The sequence below is a fragment of the Ranitomeya variabilis genome, chromosome 5, assembly GCF_051348905.1.
Source record: "Ranitomeya variabilis isolate aRanVar5 chromosome 5, aRanVar5.hap1, whole genome shotgun sequence".
Taxonomy (NCBI): Eukaryota; Metazoa; Chordata; class Amphibia; order Anura; family Dendrobatidae; genus Ranitomeya; species Ranitomeya variabilis.
Genome location: NC_135236.1, coordinates 129,880,732 through 129,903,937, shown reverse-complemented (window position 1 = coordinate 129,903,937; position 23,206 = coordinate 129,880,732). Strand labels below are relative to the sequence as shown.

Below are 23,206 nucleotides of genomic sequence, written 5' to 3'. Positions count from 1 at the left end.
CACCAGGATAAGGTAGTTCTGCGGACATGTCCGACTTTTCTTCCGAAGGTCGTTTCCTCCTTCCATCTTAATGAGGAAATTGTTCTTCCCTCACTGTGCCCTGCGCCTTCCCACCCCACGGAAAGGGCGCTCCACACTCTGGACTTAGTGAGGGGTCTCAGACGTTATGTCTCCAGGACTGCGTCTTTCCGTAGATCAGATGCCTTGTTTGTTCTTCCGGAGGGGCCACGGAAGGGACTACCCGCTTCCAAGGCCTCCATTGCCAAGTGGATTCGTTCCGCCATCCAAGAGTCCTACCGTGTCAAGGGTCACGCTGCACCTCCGGGGATCAAGGCTCATTCTACCCGGTCAGTCGGCGCGTCCTGGGCCATCCGGCACCAGGCATCGGCAGCACAGGTCTGCAAGGCTGCTACATGGTCCAGTCTCCATACATTCACGAAACACTACCATGTGCACTTTCAGGCCTCGGCAGACGCTTCCGTCGGTAGGCGAATTCTACAAGCGGCTGTGTCTCATATGTAGTTTGTAGGCTCGCACAGCACTCATAACTTCTGGTGACCCGCCCAGGGACTGCTTTAGGACGTCCCATTCGTCCTGTGTCCCCCAATGATACGTAGGAGAAAAGGAGATTTTTGTGTACTCACCGTAAAATCTTTTTCTCCGAGTCATCATTGGGGGACACAGCACCCTCCCTGTTAGCCTAGTTGGCTCAATTGTTTTTTTCAGTCTGTGTTTGTTGACTTTGACATGTTTTCTGTTTGATAACTGGTTTACTCCTACTGCTTTGTTACCGAACTGGCTCTGGATTGTCCAGTCTGTGGGTGTATACTGCAGGGGAGGAGTTAATCTTTTGTGTGTGTTTAACTTAGTGTCCTCCTGGTGGCAGCAGCATAACACCCATTCGTCCTGTGTCCCCCAATGATGACTCGGAGAAAAAGATTTTACGGTGAGTACACAAAAATCTCCTTTTCCTACAAACAAAGTTCATGTTAATCAACAGATCTTGGAGTAATAACGGATGTGTTTAAATAAAATGTCCCTGTGCTGAGATAATCTTATAAATGTGCCCCTGCTGTGTACTGTGTAATGGCTGTGTCTGACCGTACAGGGACATGGTTTGATCATACCACAGCTACTGGGCGGGGAAGAAAAAGAGTATACATACATTACAGCAGGGGATCACTAATGATTGTTGATTTTTTTAGGTAAAGTATTGCTTAAAAACAGGCAGTGAAATGCCCTACCTCACAGAAAGAATCAGCAGTGAATCGCGTGCTGTAATGTCTGTATACTCTTTTGCTTCCTCCCTGCCCAGGAGATGTGATATGATCAGATCATGTCCCTGTACGGTCAAACACAGCCATTACACAGTACACCGCAGGGGCACATTTATAAGATTATCTCAGCACAGGAACATTATTTTTAACATATCCAATTGTGGAAATTATTATTATTCCAAGATCTAGTGATTAAAATGTACTTTGTTTGTGGGAAATCCCCTTTAATGTGCCTACCCTTGCTGTATCTCATTAGAAAGTTGTGCCTTTATACAGGGTGATTCACTCGTTACTTTACCCAGAAAAATCGCTGTAACTTCTGAAAGAGATGGTCAACCATACTGAAACTTGGACTGTACATACTTTGGCTCATGAAATGTGAGGGTGCAATGACTCTCCGTGACAGCAATGAGAAACATCCTCGATCCAAGTGGTCTCGTTGACTTGTATCCCCGCCGGTCATCTCGACTACAAGATAGACTTGCTGCCTTTCTGAGTATCGGTAGTTTGTGTGGTGCTTGCATTTCACTTCTGCCGAATTTCATAACAATGTACAGATATAGTTTGGAGGAATATATTTTCATTGTGAAAACCTATTGGAAAACTGATTCCTTAAAGAGGTGCCAAAGTGAGTTTGTAAAGAAATTTGGAGGTGGTAATTTTCCCACGGTGCTCCCACTGACGTCAGATTGGTGAAGTGAGTTCATTGGCTGTGAACTCCCAGGACCTGTATGACGGCACTGCAAGCATGAGAACTTTCTCACTCTCGCGGTGCCGTGAGACAGGTAATAGGAGTTCACAGGGAGACAATGAGCACACGGTGCTCAGTGTCTCTGCTGGATGGCAGGCTGTATGGTTGCATCATGCAGCCTGCCATCTAGATGTAGCAGAGCTAGACCCGTCGTGGACAAATTGATTAGCATCTTCTCTGCGTAAAGGTGAGGAATATTGTTGTTTTTTATTTGAACTCTTTTGCAGAAGACAATGGCGTCGGTGGAATGGGTGTCGGTGGAATGGGCGAATTCATAAGTATGGTTTAATTAAGATTTATTAAAGGAGTCTGTGTCATTCTTTCAATTAAAGGACTTTATTCTGGGTGTCTGTGTTTTTACACAATATGACTATGGGGTTAGTAATGGGAGTGTCTTATTGACACCTCTCCATTACTAACTTCGGGGCTTGATGTCATCTGACAATACAAAGGTGACATCAACCCCCCAACTATCACCCCACTTGCCACCGCTACAGGGCAAGTGGAAAGAGCGAGGCTAAGGGCCAGAATTGGCACATCTTATAGATGCGCCTTTTCTGGGGCGGCTGAGAGCTGATGTTTTTAGCCTGGGGGAGGTATCCTTGGCCCCTTCCTAAGCTATTAAGCCCACAGCTGTCTTCATAGCCTTTGATGGTTATTAATTATAGGGGGAACACACGTTATTTTTTGGGGGTCCCCCATTTTAATAGCCAGTAAAGGCTAAGTATACAGCTATGAGCTAATATTAATAGCCTGGGAAGCTCCATGGATATTACCCCCGAGGGTGGTTTGCACGTTGATGACCAGGCCAGTTTTTACAATTCTGACCACCGTCACTCTGTGAGGTTATAACTCTGGAACGCTTCAACGGATCCCACTGATTCTCTGATTGTTTTTTTGTCACATATTGTACTTCATGCTAGTGGTAAAATTTCTTCGGTATGACTTGTGTTTATTTGCGGAAAAAAACGAAAATTTAGAAAATTTAGCAATTTCAAACTTTCAATTTTCATGCCCTTAAATCACAGAGTTGTGTCACACAAAATAGTTAATAAATAACATTTCCCACATGTCTACTTTACATAAGCACAATTTTGGAACCAAGATTTATTTTGTTAGGAAGTTATAAGGGTTAAAAGTTGACCAGCGATTTTTTTATTTTTCCAACAAAATGTACAAAACCATTTTTTTAGGGACCACATCAAATTTGAAGTCACTTTGAGGGGTCTGTATGATAGAAAATACCCCAAAGTGACACCATTCTAAAAACTGCACCCCTCAAGGTGCTCAAAACCACATTCAAGAAGCTTATTAACCAGGTGCTTCACAGGAATTTTGCGAATGTGTGAGTAAAAAAATGAACATTTAACTTTTTTTCACAAAAAAATTACTTCAGATCCAAATCCAAAAAATGGATTCCAAAATTTGTTGTGTAATTTCTCCTGAGCATGCAGATACCCCATATGAAGGATAAAACCACTGTTTGGGAGCATGACACAGCTCAGAAGGGAAGGAACCTCATTTGACTTTTTGAATGCAAAATTTGCTGGAATAATTAGCGGACACCATGTTGCGTTGGAGAGCCTCTGATGTGCCTAAACAGTGAAAATCCGCTACAAGTGACAACATTTTGGAATCTAGACCCCTCAGGGAGCTGATCTAGATGTGTGGTGAGCATATTGAACCCTCAGGTGCTTCACAGAAGTTTTTTAAAGTTGAGTCGTAAAAGTAAAAACAAATCTAATTTTCCCCACAAATATGTTTTTAGCACAAAATATTGCCTTTTCAAAAGGGTAACGGGAAAAATTGCACCATACAATTTGTTGTGCAATTTCTCCTGAGTACGCCGATACCCAGTGTGAGGGAGAAACTACTGTTAGGGCGCATGGCAGTGATCGGAAGGGAAGGAGCATTATTTGACTTTTTGAATGTAAAATTTCCTGGTATCATTAGCGAACGTCATGTCCCATTTGGAAAGATCCTGATGTGCCTAAACAGTGGAAACCCCCAACATGTGTCATCATTTTGGAAACTAGACCCCTTAGGGAACTGATTTAGATGTGTATTGAGCAACTTGAACGCCCAGGTGCTTCACAGAAGTTTATAACATTGAGCTGTGAAAATTAAAAAAAACAAAAAACATTTTCCCCACAAAAATTTTTCTCCTACGCCTCATTGGAGGACACAGGACCATGGGTGTTATGCTGCTGCCCCTGGCCCCAAATTTTGCATTTTCATAAGGGTAACAGGAGAAATTGCACCATACAATTTGTTGTCAATTTCTCCTGAGTACGCAGATACCCAATATGTGATATGTTGGGGAATACTACTTTTGAGGCACAGTGCAAAGCTCAGAAGGGAAGAGGCGCCATATTGGAGTTCAGATTTTGCTGGGATGGTTTGCGGGTGCCATGTCAGATTGGCAGAGCCCCTGAGGTGCCAGAACAACAGAAACCCCCTATATGTGAACACATTTTACTAACTACACTCCCCAATTAATTCATCTAATGGTGCAGTGATCATATTAACACCACATGTGCCTCACAGAATTTGATACCATTGAGCAGTGAAGAAAGAATAAATTACATTTTTACCACTAAATTGCTGTTTTAGCCCCAAGTTTTTAATTTTTCTAAGGGCTAAAAGGACATTTTTTACATAAAACTGAGGTCCATTTTTTCCTGAGTGCGCCAATACCCTACAAGTAATCGGGAAATATTTTTCAGGCACAGTGCAAATCTCAGAAGGGAAGCAGTGCCATAATGTAGTGCAGATTTTACTGTTTTGGTTTGCAAGTGCTATGACCCACTGGGAGAGCCCATGAGGTGCCATAACAGCCGAACCCCCCATAAGTGACCCCATTTTACAAACTACACCTCTGAATGAATTCATTTAGGGGTACAGTGATCATATTGACACCACGGGTGTGTCAAAGAATTTTATACCATTGGGCAGAGAAACAAAAATAACTACATTTTTACCACCAAAATTGTTTTACCCCCAGATTTTACATTTTCACACAAGAAGTGGGTAAAATGGCACAAAAATGTGTCCCACAATTTCTACTAAGCGTGGCAATACCCCATATGTGGCTGTACAGTACTACTTAGCCATATGGAGAGACTCGGGAGGAAAGGCACGCTATTTGCCTCCTGGAGTTCAGATTTTCCTAGAACAGACTCCATATACAGAGCCCCTAATTGCTAGAAGAGCAGATTTCCCCCTCAAGTGACCCCATTTTAGAAATTATACCCATTGGGGGATTTATCTACAGGTGTAGTGACGATTTTGACTCAATGGGTATTTTCTAGAAACAAGCAGCAATGAATGTTGCCGAGTGAAAATAGCAAACTGCTGTTGTAGTGAACAGTACGCTGTAGTCACCAGTACATTATGCCCAGTCCGTGCTTCTGCAGACACGCACCCATAAGTTAGGCGGGCTCTCATTGATTCAGAAATGCCAAACGTGGACGCAATATGTGGTTTAGGTACACTCTGGGGATCGGAAGGGAGGGGGCATTGGGATTTGGGAGCACAGAATTTGCTGAATTTCTTTTGGCGGGTGAGGAGCCATTTTGCTTTTCCAGAGCCTTTGTGCTACCAGTAACGTGGAAGCCCCCTGTATTTCCGTTAACAGATGACAGACCTGAGTGGGGACTTGCTTTTTTTGTTTGAGTTGAAGCTTTTATTGGAAACATTTTACATAACGTTTGAGATCACAATTATCCGGCTCTCTACGCTGACCACTTACTTTGGGGTTTCCATCTAAATCTCTGAGTGACATGATTCAGATGAAACCCCCAAGGGATCTAATCACTATAGTGAGGCAGCAGAGTTACTCTGGACTCCATCTAGCCTCTGTTTAGCAGTGTCCTTCTTTTCAGAAGTGCACAAAACTGTGGCCGGCGGATCTTTTATGCAATCCTAAAAACACCGCCGGATCACAGGTCAGACGGTGTCCCCAGTGCCTCCATTATTATTATTATACATTGATATAGCGCCATTTATCCCATGGCGCTTTACATGTGAATGGGGGGCAAATATAGACAAGTACATTAAACATGAGCAAAAAAAAACAAGGCACACAGGTACATAAGGAGGGAGGGCCCTGCCCGCGAGGGCTCACAGTCTGCAGGGGATGGGTGAGGATACACTAGGAGAGGGTAGAGCTGGTTGTGCGGCAGTTCAGTAGGTTGAGGATCACTGTAGGCTTGTCGGAAGAGGTGAGTCTTCAGGTTCTTTTTGAAGGTTTCTATGGTAGGCGAGAGTCTGATGTGTTGGGGTAGAGAGTTCCAGAGTATGGGGGAAGCACAGGAGAAGTCTTGGATGCGGTTGTGGGAAGAAGAGATGAGAGGGGAGTAGAGAAGGAGATCTTGAGAGGATCGGAGGTTTGGTGAAGGTAGATACCGGGAGACCATGTCAGAGATGTATGGAGGAGATAGATTGTGGATGGCTTTGTATGTCATTGTGAGGGTTTTGAACTGGATTCTCTGGGCGATAGGAAGTGAAGGGCTTGGCATAGGGGAGAGGCTGGGGAGTAGCGGGGAGACGGGTAGATTAGTCGGGCAGCAGAGTGTAGGATGGATTGCAGTGGTGCGAGAGTGCTAGAGGGGAGGCCAGAGAGTAGGAGGTTGCAGTAGTGAATGCGAGAGATGATAAGGGCATGCACTAGTGTTTTTGTGGTGTCGCGGTCAAGCAATGCGCGGATCCGGGAAATATTTTTGAGTTTGAGATGGCAGGAGGAGGCAAGGGCTTGGATATGTGGCTTGAAAGAGAGGGCAGAGTCTAGGATCACTCCGAGGCACCAGGCGTGTGTGACTGGGGAAAGTGAGCAGCCATTGACATTGATGGGTAGGTCTGGTGGAGGGGTAGAGTGAGATGGGGGAAAGATGATGAATTCTGTTTTATCCATGTTCAGTTTTAGAAAGCGAGCGGAGAAGAAGGCTGAAATGGCAGACAGACAGTGTGGGATTTTGGTAAGGAGGTGAGGTCAGGTCCGGATAGGTAGATCTGCGTGTCATCGGCATAGAGATGGTACTGCATACCATGGGATTCTATGAGTTGTCCCAGACCAAAGGTGTAGATGGAGAGGACTAGGGGTCCTAGAACAGAGCCTTGAGGAACACCGACAGACAAGGGGCGAAGTGAGGAGGTGGCGTGGGGAAGGGAGACACTGAATGTTCGATCTGTCAGATATAACGAGATCCAGGATAGGGCCAAGTCTGTGATGCCAAGAGATGAGAGGATCTCCATCTGCCTCATTATAGGGAATCTTCTGCCGGGGGTTCCGTCTGATTCACGTATTTGCGAAATGTACATGGATATCCCGGTGCAAGCGCAGGATAAATGTGCCGAGCCTTACTGCGATCTTTGCGAGGCAGAATTAACAAATCAACAACAGGCGAAGAATTGGTTTTATTTATTTTTTTCGCCATTCCTTGTGCGGCATAAGTGATTTTATTCTTCGGGTCAGTGCAATTACAGCGATACCAGATTTATATTGGGTTTTTATGTTTGTCAGCTGTCACACACTAAAAGACGCTTTTTTTTTTTTAGAGCTATAATTTTTCCATATTTTGGCCCACAGAGTCATGTTATGGCTTGTTTTTTGCGGGACGAGTTGACTGTTTTATTGATACCATTTTCAGGCACATGATATATTTTGATCGCTTTCTTTTCCGATCTTTGTGCGGGAGAATGAACAAAAACTAGCAATTCAGGATTTTTATTTTTTGCTGGTGGGGGGGTTATGCCGTTCCGTGTATGTTAAAATTGATGAGGGAGTTTTAGTCTTCGGGTTAGTACGATTACAGCGATACCTCATTATCTCATTTATATCGTTATTTTATGTTTTGGCGCTTTTACACAATAAAAAACTATTTTCTAGAAAAAATAATTTTTTGCATCACTTTATTCTGAGAGCTATAACTTTTTTATTTTTCCACCGATGGAGCTGTTTGGCGGCTTGATTTTTCCTGGACAAGATGACGTTTTCAGTGGTATCATGTTTATTTATATCCATCTTTTTGATCACGTTTTATTCCACTTTCTGTTAGGCTGTATGATGATAAAGCATTGTTTTTTATTTGTTTTTATGGTGTTCACTAAAGGGGTTAACTAGTGGGACTGTTTTATAGGTCGGGTCGTTGTGGACGCGGCGATACCAACTGTGCACTTTTATTGTTGTTTTTTTTTTTCATTCAATTATTTATATATAGATACAATATGTTCTGGGATTTTTTATTATTATTTTTGATATTTAAAAAAAATATTTTTACAATTAAAACTTTTGTTTTTTACTTTGTCCCATTATGCAGGCTGATCTTTTGCACAGCATGGGGATGAAGCAGCATAATGTGTGTGTGTGTGTGTGTGTGTGTATATGTATATATACATATATATATATATACTGTGTATATATATATATATATATATATATATATATACACATATATATATATATATATATATATACACATATATATATATATATATATATATATATATATATATATATATATATATATATATATATATATATATATATATATATATATATATATATATACAGTACAGACCAAAAGTTTGGACACTCCTTCTCACTTAAAGATTTTTCTGTATTTTCATGACTATGAAAATTGTAAATTCACACTGAAGGCATCAAAACTATGAATTAACACATGTGGAATTATATACTTAACAAAAATGTGTGAAACAACTGAAAATATGTCTTATATTCTAGGTTCTTCAAAGTAGCCACCTTTCGCTTTGATGACTGCTTTGCACACTCTTGGCATTCTCTTGATGAGCTTCAAGAGGTAGTCACCGGGAATGGTCTTCCAACAATCTTGAAGGAGTTCCCAGAGATGCTTAGCACTTGTTGGCCCTTTTGCCTTCACTCTGCGGTCCAGCTCACCCCAAACCATCTCGATTGGGTTCAGGTCTGGAAAGCAGGCGCCGATTCCGGGAGCAGGGGGACATTTATGAACCGTAAACAGGGGGCGTGTGGACATGATCCCGCCCTCATGATGCTGTGGCAATTCATGCCACAGCTATTTCTTACTTACGCCACCTGATTCCGGCCCATGAATGTCTCCCTGCTCCCGCAATCGGCGCCTGCGCAGTCCACGCTTTCCGGCGCCATTTTCTTGGATACTGCAGTGTGTCTTCAAGAAAATGGCTCCGGAAAGCGCGGACTGCGCAGGCGCCGATTCCGGGAGCAGGGGGACATTTAGGAGCCGGAAATGGGGCGTGTGGACACGAGCCCGCCCTCATGACACTGTGGCAGTTCATGCCACAGCAATTTCTTACTTATGGCACCTGATTCCGGGCCATGAATGTCCCCCCTGTTCCCGGAATCGGCGCCTGCGCAGTCCGCGCTTTCCGGCGCCATTTTCTTGGATACTGCATTGTGTCTTTAAGAAAATGGCGCCGGAAAGCGCGAACTGCGCAGGCGCCGATTCCGGGAGCAGGGGGACATTTATGAGCCGGAAACGGGGCGTGTGGACACGAGCCCGCCCTCATGATGCTGTGGCAGTTCATGCCACAGCAATTTCTTACTTACGGCACCTGATTCCGGGCCATGAATGTCCCCCTGCTCCCGGAATCGGCGCCTGCGCAGTCCGCGATTTCCGGCGCCATTTTCTTGGATACTGCAGTGTGTCTTCAAGAAAATGGCACCGGAAAGCGCGGACTGCGCAGGCGCCGATTCTGGGAGCAGGGGGACATTCATGGCCCGGAATCAGGTGCCCCTAAGTAAGAAATTGCTGTGGCATGAACTGCCACAGCGTCATGAGGGCGGGCCCGTTTCCACACGCCCCCTGTTTCCGGCTCATAAATGTCCCCCTGCTCCCGGAATCGGCGCCTGCGCAGTCCGCGCTTTCCGGCGCCATTTTCTTCAATACTGCAGTGTGTCTTCAAGAAAATGTCCCCCTGACTCCTGCGTAACAGTGTCTTCTGCCAGCACTCATTTACAGATATCAGGCGCTGATACTGATACCACAGTGTCCCCCTGCTCCCTGACTCCTGCGCAACAGTGCCTGCTGCCGTCGCTCATTTTGTTACAGATATCAGGCGCTGATACTGATGCCACAGTGTCCCCCTGACTCCTGCACAACAGTGCCTGCTGCCATCACTCATTTTGTTACAAATATCAGGCGCTGATACTGATGCCACAGTGTCCCCTGACTCCTGCGCAACAGTGTCTGCTGCCGTCGCTCATTTAGTTACATATGTAACGATATCTACAATACAATACGTCAGCGAAGCTACCAAGCGCAGGATGGGAGCACATGACAGGATGAGGGCTCAGGAAGAGAGTAGCACATGACAGGATGGGGGCGCATGATGGTAGCAGCACTTGACAGGATTGGGGTGGAGTATGGGAGCACCACATGACAGGATTGAGGTACAGGATGGGACCACCACATGACAGGATTGGGGTACAGGATGGGAGCACGTGACAGGATGAGTGCTCAGGAAGACAGTAGCACATCACAAGATGGAGGCACACAAAACAGGATGGGGGCTGCACATGACAGGATGGGGGCGCAAGATGGTAGCAGCACATGACAAGATTAGGGCGCAGGATGGAAGCAACACATACCAGGATGGAGACCATATACCAATATAAATGCTCGCCACCCAGGCGTAGAACGGGTACAATAGCTAGTATATATATATTTATATATATATATATATATATATATATATATATATGTGTGTGTGTGTATTGAAGACTGTTTCCTTTGAAAATGATGTGTAAATGTAAAGTTCATGTTAAAATCACATTGCAATCGTACTGCATTCGGATGTAAATCGGATGCTAGGTGTGAAAAATCGGATTGTACTCGCATGAAAAACACATGACACTCGCATTACACTTGTCTGACTTTGCAGGAGCAAAATCAGACTGATTTTAAAATCGCTAGTAAAAAATTTAGAATTGAGAGTCCTCAGTGGTTGATACCTTTTAATGGCTAACTGAAAAGATGGTAACAAATTGCAAGCTTTCGAGACTACTCAGGTCTATTCATCAGGCGTAGTCTATGCCTGATGAAGAGACCTGAGTAGTCTCGAATGCTTGCAATTTGTTACCGTCTTTTCAGTTAGCCATTAAAAGATATCAACCACTGAGGACTCTCAATTCTAAATATTTTTCTATCTACTGGCTTAAACACGGTACCAAGATAAATATTTTTCCTGTATCAAAATCGCTAGTGTGACTCCAGCCTCAAGGGGAGATTAAGCTGAAATCATGTCAGGAAATTCCATAAGCAGAGGATTTGGAGTTTGTTCCCTCACGATTCCAGAATTTGAGAAAGCACGGAAGTAGTTAGACTTCAGTCCATGGAAATCCTGACCTAAATTGGGCAGCTTATTGTTGGTACACATTGGGCATTTGATGGGAAGGAGTTCTGGGACACTAGAGACTTCTGCTGCTGTTAACCTATTGATTGCTGATTATCCAATGTAATAGCCGATGCGTATATGGATGTGATCCTAACTTTTCGTTCTCCCGCAGCTGTTTGTGTCCTCCTGTCAATGCCTATATTTACGGAGACTGGGATATTTGGTCTCCATCTCCCATCTCCTATGAATGTAAACATCAGCTTCTCCATCTTCCTTTACATTTATCTACTGATCTTAATTTTAGGTAAGTTCTGTTTTTTATTTCTTGGGCTATTCACATGATTCTTCCGTTTATGACTAATGCAGGGTTTTTGCTCCATTTGTATGCACATTTTAAATATATTCTGCATTTTGATACTAATTAATGGAAAAGGGAGGTTATGTGTATTATTTCATTAATTTTTTTATTTCTATAGTTAGTCCCACAAAGATCAAAAAGGCTATTGTGGGGTGGCATCGTCTTCACTATTTTTATTCTGTAATATTTTTACACTGTACTTGGCACAGATTTCACCTGAAACTGTGGCTGTACAGTGGTGTAACACTATTCTGCACGCAATGTTCTTAAAGTGCAGTCTCTGACAACATGGAACCAGACATTTGAATGCGCAATCGCTCAGACAGCCAATGTCCAGTACTGGTCAAAAATTTGGACCCACGTGTTCATAAAATGGTTTTCCTTGCTATTAATGTGCACGTTGTAAATTCAGGCTCAAAGCGGTAAAACCCCCAAATAATGCATATAGAAAGGCGTAGAGGAACACGTGTGAAACAAACCAAAATGTATGTTTTACCTTAGATTTCTCAAAGCACCCCTATTTTACTCTGACAGCTTTGCAACCCCTTTGTATTCACTCAAGCAGTTTCACCTGAAAGTCATCTAGAATATCTTTCCAATAGTCTGGAAGTACAGTCCTTCTCAGAGGTGATGAGTGCTTTTTGGCTGCTTTACCTTCACTCTGTGGTCCAACTTATCCCAAACCATCTCTATTGGGTTGATATCGGGTGATTGTAAAGGCCATGTCATCTGACGCAACACTTTATCCCTCCATTTGGTCAGATAGCCTAGTGGTGTGCTTTGGGTCATTGTGGTGACAACATTTGTGTTGCAACAGGACAAAGGGTAAAGCAAATGGGATGACATGTCTGTGCAGAATGCTGTGGAAGCCATTCTGAGAATGTGTGTTTTGAATCCCAAATTTTAACTCATCAGACTACAGTGCATATTTCCTCTGATTTAATTTCAATTCCTTGTGTTGCTTGGCTCAAACAAGTCTCTTGCTGTTTGCGGTTTTCAATAGTGGCTTCTTTGCAGCAATTTGACCATAAAGCCATACTTATTCTGGTTTCTGGACAGTTGATGTTGAGGTATCTGCTGTTATCTAATGTACTGTCAATTTGCAGTACTGTCAATTTGCAGTTACGTAACTTTGATTAACTTATCCTCTGCAGCAGAGATATTTCTTGGTCTTCCTTTCCTGGGGCAGATCTCATGAAAGCCAGTTTTATCAAACTGGCTAGATGTTTTTTCATGACTGCACTTAAAGGTCGGTTAAACCAAAACAAAAAATTGCTACTATCTTAATGATATATCTTAAATGTGCACATTCCAATAAGAACAAGGAAAACCATTGCATGAACAGGTGTGTCCAAACTTTTTGACCGTTACTGTAAATAGTACCATGGCACAGCTTTAAAAAGCATCCACCTGTTTAACCAAATGTTATCTGTAAAGGGCGGACACAAATTATAATTGCGGACCATCCACACGTCTCCTGACCTTAACTTAAGATCTTCTTATAAGACTGTTTAGACTCAAGAAACCCATATGCCAGTCTGAAAATCACAGACAATACGGGGACTATGAAATTTGGAGCTGAGAGGCTGGCCTTAAGATGAAAGATACAAATTTAAGTCAGTGGCGTAAAGCTAAGCAGTGGTTACCATCTACTGATTTCAGTTCAATTTTGTATGCAGAGTCAGGTATACTACACATGTACTGTATAGTTATAGAGGGAATGCTTCTCACACATAGGTTAATTTTAATCTATATATATGCAAATTGCCTCTTCAGAGAGGAAGAGGACTAGAACTCTAGTGCCACCTATTGGAAGTAGCAATCCTAACAGTTAATGCTACTTCCAATAGGTGGCACTATAGTTCTAGTCCTCTTCCTCGCTGAAGAGGCAATTTGTATATTTCCCAGAGGAGCATTGTGGCTTTAAGGCTCCTCATCTCGGCATGCTTAACATGTCACTCTCCGCAAGGAGAAACAATACTTCTTGAATCTATATATATATACATATGTATATAAAACTCAAAATCTGTAGTAGCCCGCTCTATACAAATCCACAGTTCTCGCCCGATTAGGGTGACATTTGGCACTCCCCCTATCCACCCACAGGAGCAAAATATTGCAGATGTTAAATCTCGCTAGCGTCCCCCCGTCATGAGATTGACCCTATACATATAATGGAGAAATATGAAGGTGAAAGTAAAAGTGCTGAGGGGTAAATAATTGTGACTGACAGGGGCGGATTATAGCGATGGCACTAAAGGGGCCGCACCACCACACACAAACATTTCACAAACACCATACAAACATCACAGACAGCACACATACTTCCCTGAAGCTGCTGAGGTAAAGTGAAAGCTGAGTTCTGATGGGTTGCTATAGGCAACTAAACAAGTCTGCCTGTGAGGTGGTTTTTATTACTGAGATGTGAGCTCCTTCATGTCATAGTAATACTGTGTGAGGGCTGCTCTGTATTTACTATTCATCCTATTACATCTCTTATCAGTGTCAGGTGAATACTAAAGGGTCATAATACTAAGGACTGTTTTTTAAAATGCCACCCAAAAAACGACCATCTATTAGGCAAGTTCATCCAAAAGCTAATAAAGCAAAATTGTGTCAAAGAGCTGAGACATGTGAACAATGTGACTCACAGCTTGAAAAGAAACGGATGAGACAGGCTAAATGTAAGGCAGCTGAGACATCAGAGCAGCGGAAATGTCATCTTCACAAGAATCGGATAAGGCAGGCTGAAGCAAGGAATATGGAAACATCTGAACAAATGGATGAACGTTGTGAAAATGACCGCATACGACATATGCAACTTGTGTAAAGATGTAGGCAGGCTGATTTGAGTTTGGAAGCATTTCACTACAACCCAATTCAAGACTATCTGTCACATCAGAAAGTCATAATTGGCAAAATGGCCATAATATGCAAACATTGTCAAGCAAAGAAGTTTACCTTGGAATTGCCTGGTATGTGCTTCTCAAATGGCAAAGTCAGTTTGCCACCTTTAGATCTACCTCATGAACCACTACTTTCATACATGTCAGGAACAACTCCCGAGTCCAAGCATTTTCTGCCAAATATTAGGAGATACAATTCATCTTTCCAGATGACAGCCTTTGGTACGACAGCTGTACTCCAGGAAGCAGAATTTATGCCAACTTTTAAAGTCCAGGGCCAAATATATCCCAAAATCGAGAATAAAAATAGTGGTAAACACTGGCGCTGCACTATTCGGGCAATGAGACAAACAAGAGAGAGGGAAAAAAAGGGGAAGCGTAGAAAATTGTGGCTGCTGGTGGGATGGCAAGGTCTGTGCTATACCCTGTCTAAAATAATGACAATAAAATTTAAAATTAATACACCTGCGCTCTAACTAACAACAAGATACAGTAAGGAGGCTGTGCAACTAAGCCTAGCAATGTCACACCTGCATACGCGGTTTTTTATATAAATGCAATAGGCAGACTGTGTCCGTCATACAGATATTACTGTTTAAGGCAAAAACTGCCAATAAAGGAGTGCCTGTTGGTGCACATACACTTACTATTAGTGATGATGATGATGGTCGGGGAAGTCGGAGAATGTCCAAAACACTTCTTACTAAACGTATTGTGCTGCACCGTGCGTCTGGGAAGGGGAATTACCCACGCCGGCTAAACCCAGAAGGTTTGGCTCACCACTGGGAGTCCGGATGAGTAGGAACCGCCAACTCCTAGCGTGCCCCGGCCGGAAGCAACGCCGGAGCAGTAGCGGTGTGTGCGGGGGGCGTGGCTAAGAAAGTGACGTCACAGAATGGGCGGGCGCGTGTCAGGGGAACCAATCCAACGCGTTTCGAAGGAGGTACTCCTTCTTCGTCAGGGCCTGACCTCCTTCGAAACGCATTGGATTGGTTCCCCTGACACGCGCCCGCCCATTCTGTGACGTCACTTTCTTAGCCACGCCCCCCGCACACACCGCTACTGCTCCGGCGTTGCTTCCGGCCGGGGCACGCTAGGAGTTGGCGGTTCCTACTCATCCGGACTCCCAGTGGTGAGCCATCCATCTGGGTTTAGCCGGCGTGGGTAACTCCCCTTCCCAGCCGCACGGTGCAGCACAATACGTTTAGTAAGAAGTGTTTTGGACATTCTCCGACTTCCCCGACCATCATCATCATCACTAATAGTAAGTGTATGTGCACCAACAGGCACTCCTTTATTGGCAGTTTTTGCCTTAAACAGTAATATCTGTATGACGGACACAGTCTGCCTATTGCATTTATATAAAAAACCGCGTATGCAGGTGTGACATTGCTAGGCTTAGTTGCACAGCCTCCTTACTGTATCTTGTTGTTAGTTAGAGCGCAGGTGTATTAATTTTAAATTATATCCCAAAATCGGTTCAATGCTTCCTGTAGCAAAAGAAGATCCAAAGTTTTTACAAATGTATTTTTTGGGAGACGAACAAATACAAGCTGATAGACGTTGTGAAGCTATATGTACTTGAGACAAAAAAAGAGATAGTGTTGAATTTACAAAGATTTTTCCATCAGGTTAGTAAACCTTTTCAAAATAGCCTTAGAAAGAATGCCAAGTGATGAATATCAAGTTGTAATAAGAGCAGACAAGATACTGGTTGGCGAGCATGAAAGGCGATTTAATTCTCCCACTGTTAACAAAGTAGCTATTAGTTGGACAGGACTTTCAAAGCCGAGATATAATTATTCAGCGACGAAGCAACAATCTTCAACGTATTGCAGAAACACATAGATCATATGGTGCTCTGCAATATCCTATAATATTTTGGAATGGCCAAGATGGCTATCACTTTAATCTAACACAGACTGATCCCAAGACTGCTAGGCCAACAAATAAAAAAATATCGGCTATGGACTTTTATGCCTACCAAATAATGATCATACATGGGTCTTCTAACCACATTTTACAATGTAGGCAACTTTTTCATCAATTTATAATTGATATGTATGCCAAGGTGGAAAGTGAGCGTCTTTTATACATACGAACCAACAAAAAACTTAGTGGATGAATACATTCATTTAAGGGATGCTGTTGCTAATGATGGCAATGTGGCTGACATTGGGCGTATGTTTATTTTACCGGCTACATTTACTGGAAGTCCCAGACATATGCATGAGTATGCTCAGGATGCCATGACATATGTTCGGATATATGGTCGTCCTGATTTGTTTATTGCAGTTACATGTAATCCAACTTGGCCAGAGATAAGGGAAGAGCTTCTGAATGGCCAAGGCCCCTGTGATCGACATGATTTAACAGCAAGGGTTTTTAAACAAAAACTGATCAAGCTCATGAATGTACCGTATTTTTCGGACTATAAGACGCACCGGACTATAAGGCGCACCCAGGTTTTAGAGGTGGAAAATAGGGAAAAAAATATTTGAAGCAAAAAAAATGTGGTAAAATATTTAATAACATAAATAACATACTATTATATGTGGTGTTATTATATATAATAGTATGTTATTATGTTGGAAGCTGCGGGACCAGTGTGGTGTCTGTGAAGTACGATATGAAGACGCTGGAGGGTGAGTATAAGGGCTCATTTCCACATGCGAGGCACACGTCCATATCTCGCATGTGGAAACCAAGCTCTGGCGCTGGCACTTTGGAGCGGAGCTGTGCAGCTCCATGTGTTCCTATGCGGCCGCACGCTCCGCTCTGGAGTGCCGGCTCCACAGCTTGGTTTCCACATGCGAGATACGGACGTGTGCCTCGCATGTGAAAATGAGCCCTAAGAATGGGTGCACAGGGCTTATAGTGAAAGCACCACTCCAGCACTGCAAAATAACACTGGAGTGCTGCTTTAAAATCCCATGGGAGAACTATAACTCCCAGCATGTCCTGCAGATCCTATGACATGCTGGGAGTTATAGTTCACCAAAGGAGTGGCAGAGTGCTTTATTGTGTTTTGTAAAGACTGACCTCTTAATTGTGGCAGCCAGCCACACTGTTGTGAGGTAAAAGCTGGAGCATCCCATGGCTGCACACACAGAGCCCTCCCTGTTGTTGCCTTTCCACAGCGCAGGACATAAGAGGAAGCTGCAGATTCTAGGTGGGAGTCTGAAGGACCTGTGATGATGTCAGAAGAGGGAGGGCTCTGAGCTGCCATGTGATGCTCCAGCCCGCCCACTTCTGACATCACACAGGTCCTCCCTGTGCACCAGACAGCTCAGCGTCCAGCACAGGCAGGTATACAGCGATGTCCTGGCCCCTGCTGCTGCCTCCTCCTCCCCCGGACACACAGATTCTCCCCGGAATCAGTGCTGGGGAAACTGTGTGTCCCTGCTTAAGTGCAGCATTCATTTGCTGCTCCCGGCTCACCGCTCAGCTGATCGGTGGGCGGGGAGCAGCTAATAAATATTCACTGCACTTAATCAGTGGGGCCATGTGCTTTCCCCAGCAGCTGATTCCGGGCAGCGGGGACATCCTGAAGTGGGATAACAGTGCGATCCCACTCGCTGCTGCCCCCCTCCCCACATGCTATATCCGTACTATAAGACGCACCCACACTTTCCTCCCAAATTTGGAGGAAAAAAAGTGCGTCTTATAGTCCGAAAAATACGGTAATTACAAAGTGTTACATTTTTGGTGAAAGTTAGTGTTCGATGTATTCAATTGGCAAATTAGAGGTCTTCCACATGCTCATTTACTGATATGGCTAAAGGATAAAATACGCCCTGATCAAATTGACAGTGTTATTTCTGCCGAGCTTCCAAATCCAGATGAGGACCCTGTACTTTTTAAAACTATTCGTAAAAATATGATCCGTGGGCCACTTAACCCAAGATCGCCATGTATGAAGGAAACTGTACTAAAAAGTATCCTCGCAACTTGATTGTAGAAACACAAACAGGAGATGATGGTTATCCTCTTTACAGAAGACTGAAACCTGAACAGGGAGGATATACTGCAACAATCAGATTAAAAAGGGTTAAACAAAACACAGATATTGAAATAGATAATCGATGGGTTGTACCTTACTCTCCACTGCTTTCAAATTGAGGCACACATTAACGTAGAATATTGTAACTGTTAACATATTTGCAAATGTATTTAATTGACTTAACAAGGGCAGTGATATGACAGTTTTCCAGCTAGAGAATCAAAACGTACATCTGATGAGATTATGCTGTATCAGATGGGAAGGTGTATACCGTATTTTTCCGTCCATAAGATGCACTTTTTTTCCTCCAAATCTGGGAGGAAAGTGGGAGCGTCTTATGGTAGGGATGTAACGTGGGGAGGGGGCAGCGGCAAGTGGGATCGCACTGGGATCCCACTCGCAGGAGGCAGAAAAATGTCCCCACCGCTGGGCTGCAGGAATCAGCGCTGGGGAAACCATGTGGTCCCGATGATTAAAGTGTCTTTTAAAAGAACCAAGCGATCCCATAGGGTGTTCGCCTCTCATCCTGACTTTATAGACATAGTCCGGCGACACAGGGAGCGACCGGATAAGCGCTTTACAGGAAAAAAGTCCCTGGAAACAAAGTATCCCTTTTCCGCAGATATTGTCAAAGATTGGACGGAACCTCCATTAGTGGATCCTCCGGTGTTGCGCTTGGCTACCAAAACGCTTTTATCCTTACCTGATGGGGCTTCGATTAAGAATCCCACAGAGCGTCAAATAAACTCCCTTGCTCGCTCGGTTTACGAAGCTTCAGGTTCCTCTCTCTCCCCTTCTTTCGCTGCGGCATGGCAGATGCCCTTGCAAAATCCATTCAGGACCAGGCTCTTCCGTCTGAGGCTGCGGATCTCGCCAAACAATTTGCCATGGCCGGGGACTATGTGATGTATGCGTCTTTAGATGCAGCGAACTGCGCTGCACTTGCAGCTTCAAACGCCGTCACCATTAGGAGAGCACTATGGCTTAGGGAGTGGCGTGCGGATTCCTCTTCTAAAAAGTCCTTAATTTCTCTGCCTTTTCTGAGCGGACGTCTGTTTGGAGAAAAGTTAGACCAGCTTATTTCCGATGCTACAGGAGGAAAAAGCAAATTCCTCTCACAGCAAAGGCCCAAGATTACTTTTCAGCATCAGCAACACTTTCGCTTTCGGCCCTTTCGCAATAGCCCATTCTGGTCTACGCCCACAACTTCGTCCAGATCAGGACAATCACCACGTGCAGAGAGAGAGACCCGGCCCTCATACAGGCCGAACCAGTCCTGGCGAGGTAAACCTAGGCAACCCAGAACCAGGGGAACCAGGCCCTCCAGGTTCTCCTCACAATGACTCGGGGAGTCTTCCACTCGACACCACCAAAGTAGGCGGTCGCCTGCTTCTTTTTCAGCATGTCTGGCTTTCCGTCATCCACGACGAATGGGTCAGAGACCTGGTGTCTTCTGGTTACAAAATAAAATTATCTGCCTCCCCTCCTGCACGGTTCTTCCCTTCTCGCCTCCCAAATTCAGAGGCTCAGGCTCACGCACTTCACTGCGCCATCGAAAGTCTCCGGCGAAACGGGGTCATTGTTCCGGTTCCAGAACACGAGAGATTCAGAGGTTTTGACTCCAACCTCTTCGTCGTTCAAAAAAACGGTCGGTCATTTCTTCAATGGAAAGAGGAGAGTTTCTGGCATCAATCTACATCAGGGATGCTTATCTCCATATCCCAATCTTCCCGCCGCACCAAAGGTTCCTGCATTTTGCCATCCAGGAGGACCATTTCCAATTCACGGCCTTACCCTTCGGCCTTTCCACCGCGCCCAGGGTATTCACGAAGGTCATGGCCATTCTTCACTCCCGAGGAGTGGTCGTGTTACCATACTTGGACGACCTCCTGATCAAGGGACAGTCCTATCATGCTTGTGACTCATGCGTCCGCATTACGTTGGATACTCTTTCTCGCCTGGGCTGGCTGATAAACTTGGACAAGTCCTCCCCTGTGCCAGCCCAACGGATCTCCTTCCTAGGCATGATCCTGGACACATCCCAGGGTCTGGTCCTGCTCCCTCTGTCCAAGGCCCAAGCTCTCCAGCAGGGATCCCGGACACTTTGTCGTCCCGCCCCTCATTCCATCCGGTTTGCCATGAAGATCCTGGGGAAAATGGCGGCAGCAATGGAAGCGGTCCCTTTCGCCCAACTTCATCTCCGCCCCTGCTGGACAATTGGGACAGGAGTCCCTTATCCCTCGATCGGCCATGTCCTTTGTCCCCGCAGATCAGGCAAGCGCTCAAATGGTGGACTTTGGATTCGTCACTCAGCCAAGGAAGGTCTTTTCTCCCAATTCACTGGCTAGTGGTGACTACCGACGCCAGTCTCCTCGGTTGGGGAGCAGTAATCGCCACCACACTGCCCAAGGGCGCTGGACGATTCGGGAGTCGAGACTTCCGATAAACATCTTAGAGATTCAAGTGATCAGATTTGCCCTGAGACGTTTCCACTTCCTCCTCGCTAGTCACCCAATTCGAATTCAATCAAACAACGTCACAGCGGTTGCGTACATAAACCATCAGGAGGGTACCCGCAGCAGGGCGACAATGCGAGAGGTGTCCAACATTCTCCATTGGTCTGAGAACAACCACTTGATAATTTCTGCAGTGCACATCCCAGGCGTCGAGAACTGGGCGGCGGATTTTCTCAGCCGTCAGGGTCTCGCCTCGGGAGAGTGGGAACTCCATCCGGAGGTCTTCCAGCAGATTTCTCTCCACTGGGGGACTGCTGATGTGGATCTGATGGTGTCCAGACTGAACGCAAAGGTTCCCAATTTCATAGCACGATCTCGGGATCCTCAGGCCATCGGGGTAGACGCACTCGTATCCCAATGGCATCTTTTCCATCTCCCATACGTGTTTCCTCCGCTTTCCTTAATACCGAAGGTTATCTGGAAGATCAAGATGGAGGGGGTTCCTCTGATCCTAGTCGACCCAGATTGGCCACGTCGTGCGTGGTACGCGGAGCTAGTACAACTCGTCTCCGACGTTCCCTGGTGGCTACCAGATCACCCAGATCTGCTTCGCCAAGGGCCGATCTACCACCAGAGCTCAGGGGCCCTACTTTTAACGGCTTGGCTGTTGAAACCTGGATCCTAACTCAAGCTGGTTTCTCCCAGGAAGTTGTTTCCACCATGGTTAGCGCTCGCAAGACGTCATCCGCTCGCATCTATCACCACACTTGGAAAGCCTTCTCATGGTGCAGGCACCGTGGATGTGCTTCTCTCGTCTTTTCAGTTCCCTCCATTCTGGACTTTCTCCAGTCCGGCTTGGATTCCGGTCTGGCGCTCAGCTCCCTCAAGGGTCAGATTTCGGCGTTATCTGTGTTGTTCCAACGTAAGATTGCTTCTAACTTGCAAGTCAGAATTTTCATTCAGGGGGTCTCCCACATAGTACCCCCCTATAGGATGCCGTTAGAGACCTGGGATCTCAATTTGGTCCTGTTCTCTCCTGGAAAGTTGCCTTCCTTGTGGCAGTAGCCTCTATCAGACGAGTCTCAGAGTTGGCTGCCCTGTCCTGCCGGGCGCCCTTCCTTACCTTCCACCAGGACAAAGTGGTCCTTCGCCCATCTCCGTCCTTTCTACCCAAGGTGGTTTCATCCTTCCGCCTTAATAAAGATATCGTTCTTCCCTCTTTCTGTCCACAGCCAAGACATCGGGTTGAAGAGGCCCTTTACACCTTGGACGTAGTAAGGGCTCTCAGGAGGTACATTTCTAGAACCGCTCCCTTCCGTAAGTTGGACTCCCTCTTTGTGCTCCCTGAGGGTCACAGAAAGGGTTTAGCCGCTTCAAAAGCCACGATAGCCAGATGGATCCGGTCAGCTATTCAAGAATCTTATTGGGTCAGCGGCAGACCTATCCTGGCGGGGATTAGGGCACACTCAACTCATAGTTACATAGTTATTAAGGTTGAATGAAGACTTTAAGTCCATCTAGTTCAACCCATAGCCTAACCTAACATGCCCTAACATGTTGATCCAGTCTCGGTCGGTGGGTGCTTCCTGGGCCATTCGGAATCAGGCGTCGGCAGAACAGGTTTGCAGGGCCGCAACGTGGTCCAGCCTGCATACTTTCTCGAAGCACTACAATGTCCATACTCAATCATCTGCTGATGCGGTCCTTGGCAGACGTATTCTGCAAACGGCTGTAGCACATTTATAGTCCGTTGGTACACAGAGTTATTCGGTTATGTAGTTTCCCACCCAGGGACTGCTTTGGGACGTCCCATGGTTCTGTGTCCCCCAATGTGGCGAAGGAGAAATAGGGATTTTTGTGTACTCACCGTAAATTCCTTTTCTCCGAGCCACTCATTGGGGGACACAGCACCCACCCTGTTAGCCTTATGGCTCTTTTCTTCTTGGTTCTTTGCTTACTCTGACATGTTGTACGCTAATATTATGTTATATGTTGTTAATGATCTCCTACTGCTTTTACTTTGAACTGGGTCTCTGGAAGCCAGCATGAGGGTGTATACTGCAGGGGAGGAGCTAACTTTTTTTGCCTCAACTTAGTGTCAGCC

At 45.1% G+C, this 23,206-nt stretch overlaps 1 protein-coding gene across 1 annotated transcript in view; it reads left to right on the top strand.

Annotated features, from left to right (window-relative positions):
- The window catches only part of HACD3 (3-hydroxyacyl-CoA dehydratase 3), a 53,500-nt gene that overhangs the window by 25,271 nt on the left and 5,023 nt on the right, over positions 1–23,206 (top strand). Inside the window, exon 10 of the mRNA XM_077263307.1 lies at positions 11,552–11,683. Within this exon, the coding sequence (XP_077119422.1) occupies positions 11,552–11,683 (132 nt within the window). The remainder of the gene's footprint in view (positions 1–11,551; positions 11,684–23,206) is intronic.